Source organism: Taudactylus pleione, unplaced genomic scaffold (assembly GCF_031769625.1).
Source record: "Taudactylus pleione unplaced genomic scaffold, aTauple2 ptg000585l, whole genome shotgun sequence".
NCBI lineage: Eukaryota > Metazoa > Chordata > Amphibia > Anura > Myobatrachidae > Taudactylus > Taudactylus pleione.
The window spans coordinates 2,352,360-2,365,208 of NW_028284987.1; the positions used below are offsets into that span (position 1 = coordinate 2,352,360).

Here is a 12,849-nt window from a genome sequence, read left to right on the forward strand (position 1 = left end):
TTGTCAGTACCGGGCCCCACCATTTCTGATGGCAGCCCTGCTTATTATAATTATGTTGTGCATCATGTTCAAGTCTTTCCTGAACTAAATACTCTTCTTGCCCTTTAATCAATAAGCTGATCTTAAGATTCCTCACCTGAATCATCTTCTGACTTTGCTTTAATATGTCTAAGGCGTACGAAGCAGCCATAGGGAATAGCCCACAATGTAAGTGAATAGTGATAACTAGTAAAGTCCATTGTAATGTCGCATTGTTCTTCCTGAATTATTTTGTACTGATTTTTTAAGGGTTTTGGTACAAAAAGATAGACAGGAAGTAGATAGACAATTTCTAGATAGACAACAGATGTTAGACAGTCAATAGGTCGACAGGGACAAAAGGTCCACATGGATGAAGGTCCACAGGTACAAAAGGTTGACAGGGTCAAAAGATTGACACAAAAATGGTTGATACAAAAATGGTCAACACATTTTTTTTGTTTTCTAACCCTAATCTTCACCCTAACTCTAACCCTCCCCTTGGTGCCTAATCCTCCCTCTTGGTGCCTAACCCTAACCATCCCTTCTAATGCCTAACGGTAACCCTTCTGTAAGGGCTCAGCCCTAACCCTAAAAAAAAATAAAAAAGTCTTGAGCATTTTTTGTCAACCTTATCATCCTGTAGACATTTTGTACATGCCGACATTCATCCATGTCGACATTTTCTGTATCGACCTTTTGTACCTGTTGACCTATTGCCTGTCTAACATCTGTTGTCTATCTAGACATTGTCAAACTTTTTACTGTCTATCAATTGACTGGAATCTGTTTTTAAGATCAGTAAAATCAACTCAGTAAAGAAATGGGAAGTAAACCACATATTTAATACATATTATATAATATACTGAATTAACTCAACAAAACCATCCAGTGTGCACAGGATGATGTTGATATAACGAGTCCGTAATACCTAATAAAAGGATTTGATGTAGTGTACTGTATACAGTCTGGGCCATTAAAGAGCAAGAACCCCTGGGCCTCTTGCAGCTCTCTGGGGCTTCACTTGTGGCCCTTAGCTCCTTACTGCTTTATTGTTTTATTTGTTTGTTAAAATCCTGCTGGTAATGTATTAGAATTAGGTGTCCCTTTCAATGATTTCATTTATTGATTTCATTTATTTAATTAATTACTAAGATTATGATTTAGGTGTGGCCCTTTTGAAGGTTACATTAGGTTGCTCATCACTGCTATATGCAGTAAGAAATAATTATACCTGCATATCTCAGTCACCCAGGTTGTTATCATCCTTATGGACAACTGGTTCAACCAACTGCTAAAGCAGCAGCCCGAGCAGTCTCCTATGCCAAAGGGGGGAGCGATCAGCCCCACTGGCTGTGCGCCGGATTGAGGGGCACACAGCGCCCCTTTCCCCAGCGCTGCAAATGGGTTTTTTTCCTTGAAGGGGGCGTGGCCATGCTGTCCGCTATTAGGCCACAACCCCTACCTGCCCCCCGGCTGCCGGAACCCGCTGCAGCATGCAGATGATGGTTGTTCAGTGTGTACCCACCTTAAGTAATGAATCTAATCAATGCGATTGTTCAGATGCATGTACACAGAATTACAGCATTAGATCAAAGTGTATGTTAGGAGCATGAACAATATATTAGACTGCAGCTACAGTCTGGTTGCTGATAGTGGTATCATGGACAAAATGGCAGTCACCTAATATTAGGATGGGCAAACAAAGGAACAAACTCTGGATAATTTATTTCCTCTTGCTCCATTTATACATCTCACGAGCAGCATATAATTTAGTTCAACATGGTGCTAGTTTAGAAAGGTTTATATTATCTCCAGGACACTCATCCAATAGTGATTTAAGGGACAGCTATTGTTAAAAATAAATATTAATTGATAATATGTTTGTGGTGCATTTGAACACGGAAGTACTACACCTGGAATTTGCTTTTACCTTGATAGGGAGAATCTTACACATAATCGATGGCCGTGACGCCATGAAAGTGATATACTCTTCAACCAACAGAGTAGACATTGATTCCAATGAGGTGCTGGGCTTAGATGTGTCATAGACAGTCTGTACAAGAGGCACAAGCAAAAGATAGTCTTCTTCAAAAAGGCCGACCTTGCTTTGCGTATGATAATAAGAAATCACGTTCCGCATACACCTTCCAATGCCTAAAAAAAGCAGCAAACAACAAACATGTTGAGTAAATATGGTTTCCCAATGGCAGAAAGTGCCATATAACAAGCCTAAGAATTATGTGTTGGTAGTTGCATAAAGTTCATGTTATGGGGGCAAAACATGTCAGAGGATTATTACAATGCTGCTACTTTATTCTATGAGCCGTTTCCTGTGAGAATTACCCCTGTTCGTTCTGGAGATCATGAGCATCAGGTCATCTCTCATCACCCTTCCGTATGAGACGGAGGTGCCGCAGCTGTGAGTGGCAGTGGAGCAGTACAATATACAGTAGGTGGCCACCTGCATATTCACTGGCCTTGGGATATCAGTATACAACAAGGGAGGAGAGAAAGAAGTCTCTTGGCTAGGGGCACTCTACTTGTAGACATAAATGATTTCAAACGTAACATTTAATAAGGATAAGGATAAGGATAAAAAAGAAATTCTGTGTATAATATGGATATACTGTATAAAAATAAGTTTCTTAATCTGTGCACGTTTCCACAATTTAATTCTGTACGCGAAGAAGAATGTACTTCAACATCCAGCTTGAGAGATAATTACATCAGGTTGATGAATTATGTGTAATTAAATGGGCAATATCCTATATCATAATTAATGAACAGTATCATAATTCAACGAAAGTAATGTTATTAGGTGGACTAAAATACCACAGTTATGGCTTTTTTTCCAGTACTCTCTGATCAGTGAGCTACAATACATGTTCTGCAATGTTTCCTGACACCAGGGCATGTTAGCTGCGTGCACACTGAAAGCAGAAGTACTGTCTGTCTCACACCAGCAGCCCCATGATGGTGAGCAGGGCTGTAACTAGGGTAGTGCGACCAGTGCTATGGCACAGGGCACCGCATGGCAGGAGGCACTGTTTGGGCCTGTCAATTTTCCTGTTATTATCATTCTCACTTGTAGCTTCCTCTTCTTTTATCCCCAGCATGTCTTGGCTTTCCCTATCTCTTCCCTGGCCCTTCCCCATGAGGCCATGGCCCTTTTTCAGGTGCACTATCTTATGTTACTCTTTAAAAATGTAGGGCAAGGGGGGCGCCAATGCTTTCTCTGGCACAGGGCACCAAAAAGTCTAGTTACGGCTCTGACGGTGAGACACCAGAAGCCAGAGAATTCGGGCATACTGGATTTTTATTCTATCTGTCATAAACTGCAGAAAACGTGACAAATGTTAATAATCACCATTTGCACATGCTAATAAAAAGTGACTATTTAGGGGGTTTCTCAGGTTTTTAAGTGACTTATACTTGACTTACAAAATAGTTTGATGACTCAAGTTTATACATACAACTATCTTTAAGGTTTTTCCTTGTCTATCTCAATATGCTCATGTTATAAGTCTCTGAAACATATTGACAATAAGGAGAGATTTAAATGCATTTATGTTGCAACTTTTTCTAGATACATTTTGACAACAAGAAATTTACTTGTTTTATTATCCTTTACATATGTGTCTGCATATGTTCTTGTTGCACAATAATCTCTGATATATATTGATAATAAGGATAGATTGTTTTAAATGTGTGTATGTAGCAACTTTTTGTTTGACACATGTTGGTAACAAAAAACATACCTGTCTTGTTACTCATTATTGACATTGTATCTGGCAGCCTGACATCCAGCAGATGTCACGGGAATACACTGTGAAATATCTCTCAGTGTATTGGCCCCGATATCTGTGCTCCTCCCCAGGGAAGGAGACATTTCCCTGTTCCTTCCCTGCCACATGCAGCCGACTTTCACTTTAAAAATATCGGATTGAATGAGCATACTGGATAATCCAGCATGCCCACCGATCAATATTTTCAGATTGGTCGTCATCATGAACTGTGCAATTAACTGGCAGATCCGCTGATATATGACATTGTTCAATATTAATGATATTGGAAAGTGCCCTATTAATTACACATAATTCATTCTATTGAACTACTCATCAACTTAATGTAATTATCTCTCAAGCTGGATGTTGCAGAGCATTCTTCTTCAGGCACATAAATACATTATGGAAATGTGAATATATAAGTAAAACTTATTTTTTTATATACATATTTGACACACAATTGTTTTATACATATGCTTATAAACAGTTTTAAATAATTTACGTTTACAAGCAGAGTGCACCTAGCAAAGAGTCTTCTTTCTCTCTTCTCCCTTGTTGGATCTATGTTCTGACGCTAGGGAGCACCACCAACTACTTCTTTAGCTCATCCATTGTATATAAATTAACTAAAAGTTGGTTCAACTCTAAAAGTTGGTTTAACAGAATGATGACATTTATACCTCTGATACCCTGTGATTGCTACCATTTGGCAATCGAGGACATAGGAGGAATATCCTGTGCTGAATCCATCCCCCTACCCTTGGATATCATTATAGAGCCGGAGCTTCTGGTAATAAAGTATCCATCCCTCATTCATTACTCTGAGACTGTGCCAATAATATAACACACTATGGGACATGTGGTTCCTTACTTACTTCACAAGTGATTTGTTTATTGAACTCTTTTGATGCCTCTATCGAAATCCTGAGGACAGTAATCAGCTTATATATTGCAAAATAGTTTTGGCAGGATGCTATACTTTTAAAGGGTACCACCCCTATTAATTACCTTAACTGTGATTTTCTTATGTGAATATACAGTATATTTGTAGTGATTATTGCAGATCTTATATCTTTACATGTATGATACATATTCATGAAATTGTTTCATTTATAAATAGTGTGTCTTGACATCCTGTTTCTGCCATACCAATCAATGTAGTATTTTTTTTAGCGCAGTACCTTATACATTCTTTGGTAGTTGCTGTATGTACAGTAGCAAGCTTGCTGGGACAATAATTAACAATTAATACCAGTGATCAAGGAGTGTTTCCAAAGGATAGTTGACCTTGACAGACACAACAAAAATGAAATTAAAAGGAAAATATTTATGGGTGTATATAATCACTTTAAATTCCTACAACTGTTCAAGATGGGTTGGGTATGAGATCCCGGTGGTCGGGATGCCGCTGGTCAGAATATCGACAGTGGCATCCCAACAGTCAGAATCCCAACACCCATAAGGAAACAAGGTAAGTCTAACCCTAACACCTACCCTAACCCTAACCTTCCCTTCATGGTAGCTAAACCTAACCTCCCCCCTAGTGCCTAAGCCTAACCTCCCCTCCCCGCACCCTAAACCTAACACTCCCTCCCCAGTGCCTAAGCCTAACCTCCCCCACTAGTGCCTAAACCTAGCCCGCACCCTAACCCTCCCCCTAACTAGCGATACTTACCTTCGGGATGCCAGTGGTCGGGATACTGGTGCCGGGATTCCGACGCTGTTGGGATTCCGGCACCGGTATTTAGACCGTCGGCATCCCGCATGCCAGGATGCCGACTACATACCGTTCAAGACATATGTATACCACAATGTTTTCAGAATAACTCATATAGCAGTAAATTGTTTCTTTAATTGACATACAAGATTCACTTCCATTCACTTAACCAATCCAGGTCTGGACCCCATACAGTACTTACTCTTGTTATCTTTCAGGTGCTGCAATGTTTGTTCCTTAGTGAGTAGAGTCTCGCAGTGCAGCCCAATCTCCCTGTCTAGTACAGACCGGACCTTGTTCCTAGACACTTGTGTCAAATATTCCATGCGGACTGTGATAACAACAGAGTTAATAATATATGAAATGAATTGTTAGATATTTGGTTGACCATTACATGTGATTAGTATGTGGGAAAAGATAGCTCTGCTGTAAACTATTTAATAAATCACCTAGGAGTTCTCTTACCGTCTCAAATCACAAGTTTGTAGGTTGTGTGCTTTTATTCAGTAAAAGAGAAAGGCAGTTCTTAGAAAAAGAGAAATCACTTTTAATTAAATTAAAAAGAAATTATTCACACATATAACAAAGGCCACACCTTGTTGCAAATAGTTGCACACCAGCTGGATTATCTCTCTGGAGTCTGCAGAAGGATCAATTGTACTGGGCACACAGAGGGCATGATTCAGCACGGATCGCAACGCTGCATTCACACGCACCCATCCATTGCGAATTAGGCAAATGAATGTTATCGCAATGCCGCTGCAGCACAAGATGCAGACACCCAGCATTACATAAAGCCGCCGCTTACACTTTACTTACATCCGCATTAGTTAGCAAGACAGCAAAAACATTGTTAACCATCGAACCCATACGTACAGTTGTGGTTGACCTGACCTTCACGCACAAACTGCTCAACTTCCTGCACGCAATGAGTAATCAGGCTGCGTATGGCATCACAGTGGCTATTTTATGCATGCCCCTGCAGCGGCGTTGAAACGCACTGGTACGCCTGCGTTTCTCTAACCACCCCCTGTCACCACCCCCAAACGGTCACTTCCTGTCATTCACTCTGCCATTCCTTTGTGTGCTCACTGCGATCGCATACGGAGGAGGAGAGTATTGGGCTGTGCTATTAGGCTGTACAAGCAGGAGAGAGGTGCATAGATTGTGATCACACTGTTTAACTACTATTGAATGGTTACATAAGACACATTGCCTGGCCAGGAATGTGAATTGGTGAAGATCAACATACCACTGGGTCCAGATGAGATAAGTCTGAGTATACAGAACATTTATTAAGGACTGCTTTACTAATTCTGCTTTTTATGACCGGAAGACAAGTCTTTTAAAGCATAGTATATAATATTCAATAATCACTTTCTACTGGAGGACAAGATTGCTAAAGCCTAATACAGTAAAAAAAACTACTTCTGACTGCTATAAAATCGCTCGGATTGCTATCATAGGTCCAACAGACTGGGAAATATGCAGACCATTATTTAGTCTGTTGCAGAGATGATTTTTTTAAATTTGGAATAGTATTTTATTGATTTATTAATGACCGGCTGGTGTTATCATATTTGTTATATGTGTGAAAAATATTTTTTTTTATTTAATTAAATGTGATTTCTCTTTTCCTAAGCGCTGACTTTCTCTTTTACTGTGTTGCATTTTTTGGGGTTGTGTATACCCTTATTGGTTGCTGCAGAAAGAGACAGGTAGAAATTATTTTTATTAGTATTAGCACCTGATTGTTACTATTTTTTACTTGCTTTTATACAGGTCACACATCTCCAAGATTACTTCTAACATTTGTAATAATTTATAGTAAGGATACTTTATACTTTTTATTTCCTAATGAGTACTGATGTAAAGACATCAGAGCTCACCATAAATATAGCTAAATATATAAGGATATTCACACAAAATAATAATCACTAATATATATGTATTTATGTATATATATATATATATATATATATATATATATATAGAACATGTAGAGGGGCACTCAGTATTCCAATATGGTAATGCCGGGGTGCCTTCCTAGGAACAATGTAGAAATGCGGTGTCTGTTAGAAAACAGCAGCAGGCGGCACTCCACGGACTTTGTTGTTGAAAAAAAGTGACTTTATTTGCCAACGTTTCAAGACCTGTGCAGTCTTGTCATCAGGGTGTTCAAGTGTAACATACAAAAAAGCTTACCTTAAATAGCTGTATACAAACGGGAGTGTCCATGAGAATCCTCACGCGCCGTCATGCAGGAAGGCGCGCAGTGTGTGACGTCACCAGCACGTGGCAACCCGGAGCATGTGTGGATACAGTCCGGGAATGGGTAACCAGGGAGACGCTGGACGCTGGAGGAAATACGGAGTGAAGGATGAGCCATAAAGATACACTGCGCGGCAACCTGCATGAAGGGGGGAGGGCTCAGGGACGTAACACATAAACAACAAAGAGTGCATTAATACATGCACACATGATATGCAATACAGTGAATATACATATAAACCAAAAAATGCAGAATATCAATGAAACATACTAAAGCACAATAGTGCCATGAAATGTCACTGAGTAAAGAATATCACAGAATAAAAAATATATGAAGGCATGTGGAGACCTATATGGACCCTTTGGGTATATAGAATACCAGGTGTACCCAGATATAAATCTACTAGGCTACTAGTTGACCTGCGCAACATAAAAAAACGATATATAATAAAGTAAATTACAAAATATATTACACATGATTGCCAAAAGAGGCTGTGGTATATAGGAACAGATAACTGATTACCCACTAGATATATACATCACTGAAAAAAGGTCTAAGACATGGACCTTTTTTCAGTGATGTATATATCTAGTGGGTAATCAGTCATCTGTTCCTATATACCACAGCCTCTTTTGGCAATCATGTGTAATATATTTAGTAATTTACTTTATTATATATCGTTTTTTTATGTTGCGCAGGTCAACTAGTAGCCTAGTAGATTTATATCTGGGTACACCTGGTATTCTATATACCCAAAGGGTCCATATAGGTCTCCACATGCCTTCATATATTTTTTATTCTGTGATATTCTTTACTCAGTGACATTTCATGGCACTATTGTGCTTTAGTATGTTTCATTGATATTCTGCATTTTTTGGTTTATATGTATATTCACTGTATTGCATATCATGTGTGCATATATTAATGCACTCTTTGTTGTTTATGTGTTACGTCCCTGAGCCCTCCCCCCTTCATGCAGGTAACCGCACAGTGTATCTTTATGGCTCATCCTTCACTCCGTATTTCCTCCAGCGTCCAGCGTCTCCCTGGTTACCCATTCCCGGACTGTATCCACACATGCTCCGGGTTGCCACGTGCTGGTGACGTCACACACTGCGCACCTTCCTGCATGACGGCGCGTGAGGATTCTCGTGGACACTCCCGTTTGTATACAGCTATTTAAGGTAAGCTTTTTTGTATGTTACACTTGAACACCCTGATGACAAGACCGCACAGGTCTTGAAACGTTGGCAAATAAAGTCACTTTTTTTCAACAACAAAATCCGTGGAGTGCCGCCTGCTGCTGTTTTCTAACAGACACCACATTTCTACATTGTTCCTAGGAAGGCACCCCGGCATTACCATATTGGAATACTGAGTGCCCCTCTACATGTTCTAAATATTGGGCCATTGCTGTGGTCCTAAGGAGTGGAGGCACCACATCCGTTTAATACCACTTAGCTGTGATCTTCAGGAGTGTATTAATTACTTATTGCACTGGACACCTGTGAGTTTTTTCACATTGCACTTTAGCATTAGTGCACTTTTACAGTTTTTTGCACCTGATACGCAGTCACTTTGTCCTGAATACCGGAGTATTTATTCACTATGGATCCTATGTCCTTTGTCAATATGGAGCTTCCAAAAGGTGAAACCTCGAGCTTTACTGAGGCACAGATTTCGGCTATTTTATTCAAGGATTCAGATGCACTGAACTCTGAGCCTTCTAATGCAGATGATATTTACCATCAATTACTTAAAATGAAAAAAAGAGAAGTCGATTACCAGCTACATGGCAGCACTTTGTCGGATTACTTTCGTTCTAAAATGATCCCTAGAGGATTTAGGGTTAAGAACTGCCCAACAATTGGTAGGCACAATGCCGAATTTTGTCGTCGCTGGATAGCGATCTTAAATAAGTGCAGTCTAGATCTCATGATACTGGTGGTGGAAGAAGCAGGTAGAGAACTTAACATCACAAGATCTAAAATTGAAACCTTTACTGAGCTACATACAGATATCCTGCACGACTCTACTCATCAACAACTTTGGAATCGCTTAGTCGCCCAGTGTGATCAATATAGAAAAGACCTTATCAAGTATAAAAAGAATAAATTACAAACAGTCACTTCCGACTATGAACAGAACCAAGTTTATAGATGGCTGAGCGGCACTGATCCTGCACAATATACATTGCGTAAGAATTCACGTCAACCTTGGCGTAACAGAAAATTCCATGGCCGCAGAAATAATCCATCTTCTAATAGTGACAGTGACTATCAAGTTCAGGAATCTGACGATCCATCGACTCCTAGATTGGTCCCTTTAGGCCCAGCGGTACACAAAAATATGGACGTCCCGCCCTCAGGTGTACCCGCCGTGGTGGACAAAACAAAAGGCACCACCAGAGCACAGAAGAAAAAAGTGTAATCTACAACCTATCTTCTAGAATGTTTTCAGAAGCAGAAATTAAAGTACTAAGCCGTGGTTTATCGTTCATACCTACTAATACACATCGGGATTTTGAATGGAAAATCGAAAATCATCGTTTTGCACGCTCGTTGAGACGTAAAGAATTTTTTCAGCATAAGAATTCATCTATTACGTCCATGGAAGATATCACCCTCAAATTTGGTAAAAATACTTCCAATTTCGATCCCCCCTCGTATAACTCTTCGATAAAAACCTTTACACGTTTGATGGATGACTCGGTTCAAAGGTATAACTCTGCTCAACCTCGTATCTATCACAATTTGTCTACCACTGAACAAAAAGCTTTGCAATCTCTATCCAAATACACGGACATCATCATCCGCCCGGCGGATAAGGGGGGCGCAATTGTCATTCAAAATATTCTACAGTACAAACAGGAATTAGATAGCCAACTTTTGGACACCGCGGTATATGAAAAATTGACATATGACCCTACTTCAATTTACAAGTTGGAACTGGATTCCATTTTGCATACGGCGGTGCTCAATCAGCAATTAAGTTCTAATTTATTTAAACAATTGGTGCAACCATTTCCAAGGGTCCCGGTGATTTATACAGTCCCGAAAATCCACAAAAATTCAGAACAACCTCCGGGTAGGCCAATAATATCAGCCAATGATTCCTTATATCAACCCATTGCACAATTTTTGGACATTCTTATCCAACCCTACATTGTGACGTAGCCCACATACTTGAAGGACACCACCACCCTATTGAATCTTATTAAAGCATTGGATAATATCCCTGATAATGCTATCTTGTGCACACTGGATGTACATAGTTTGTACACTGTGATACCCCACCAGGAGGGTCTAAACGCTGTGGATACCTTTTTGCATAACTGCATGTTCGATAAATTGGATATCAACCTGTTTTTGAATTTACTGGAATTGACACTCAAGAGGAATTACTTCCTGCATAATGGAACATTTTATTTACAAATCAGCGGATGCTCCATGGGATCTAAATGTATCGCCCTCGTTTGCTAATATTTTTATGTTTACACAGGAACATTCTTTTTTCTTTACTGATCCTGATATTTTTCAACACATTTTATTTTATAAACGTTACATTGACGATCTTTTTTTGATCTGGACAGGTGATAGGGACACATTGATATATACCATTGATAATATCAATGCATCGTCCAATGCTATCAAATTCACCTATCAGTGCAGTGATACTAATGTTCACTTTTTGGATGTTAACTTAACTTTAAATAATAATCGTATTGAAACCTCAGTATATACCAAAGATACTGACAGAAATACCATGTTGATTTCAAGTAGCTTTCATCCTCCGGCCCTCAAAAAGGGCCTGGCCAAGTCTCAAATGGTGCGAGTAGCTCGAATAACCAGTGATAGAAGCAAGGTTGATTCTGAGTTAGATAAAATCATGTATAGGTTCATACAAAGAGGCTATGACCCGGCCTTTCTAGCACAACAAAAGGCAGAAGTATTGAAAATACCCAGAGAACAGCTATTGAACCCCAATCGGAAACAACCCTTAAAAACACACATTCCATTTGTTTCTGAATATACCTTGGCCAGTCCAGTAATTTCAAAAGCCACTAAAGCCCTCTGGCCGATAATATCCACAGACCCAGAGTTGCCTAAATTAGCTAAGTGCAAACCTCTCATTAGTTATAGACGAGGTCGTAACCTCAAAGACATTTTAGTGAAAACGGACATCACTCCGTTTTTCTCTTGTAAAGGTGATGTGTCATACAAAAAAATGGGTGTTATCGCTGTCCCTCGTGCGTCACCTGTGGTTATTTAGAAGTGGGGCATACATTTAACCATCCGCACACGGGCAAGAGGTATCACATCAAGCATGTACTTACATGCTCTACGTGATTTGTTATATACCTTATTACATGCCCCTGCGGTCTTGCTTATGTTGGCCAAACGTCACGCATGTTTAAAGAGCGCATGGCTATGCATCGCTCCTCCATTAGAGCAGCTCTGGCAGGAAAAGACTCCGACCAACCTGTAGCTCGTCATTTTAAGGATGCCTGTCATACACTGGCATCGTTGCATTACAAGGTTATCGACCACGTTCCAGCTCATATCAGGGGTGGCGATCACACTAAGCGATTGTTACGAGTGGAGGCCAAGTGGATTCATCTGCTTGATACCATCCATCCGCGAGGGCTAAATGATAACATTTCCTGGAACGCATTTACATAGTGCATACCCTGCTATTTTCTAATTCCATGTCTTAGACCTTTTTTCAGTGATGTATATATCTAGTGGGTAATCAGTTATCTGTTCCTATATACCACAGCCTCTTTTGGCAATCATGTGTAATATATTTTGTAATTTACTTTATTATATATCGTTTTTTTATGTTGCGCAGGTCAACTAGTAGCCTAGTAGATTTATATCTGGGTACACCTGGTATTCTATATACCCAAAGGGTCCATATAGGTCTCCACATGCCTTCATATATTTTTTATTCTGTGATATTCTTTACTCAGTGACATTTCATGGCACTATTGTGCTTTAGTATGTTTCATTGATATTCTGCATTTTTTGGTTTATATGTATATTCACTGTATT

The 12,849-nt window shown here is 39.6% G+C and overlaps 1 protein-coding gene across 1 annotated transcript in view; it reads right to left on the reverse strand.

Moving 5' to 3' along the window:
• LOC148481322 (uncharacterized) overlaps positions 1-12,849 on the reverse strand; it is a 126,272-nt gene that overhangs the window by 62,400 nt on the left and 51,023 nt on the right. Inside the window, exons 5-6 of the mRNA XM_088453657.1 lie at positions 5,726-5,854; positions 1,952-2,175 (exon numbers count right to left, since the gene is read on the reverse strand). Of these exons, the coding sequence (XP_088309783.1) occupies positions 1,952-2,175; positions 5,726-5,854 (353 nt within the window). The remainder of the gene's footprint in view (positions 1-1,951; positions 2,176-5,725; positions 5,855-12,849) is intronic.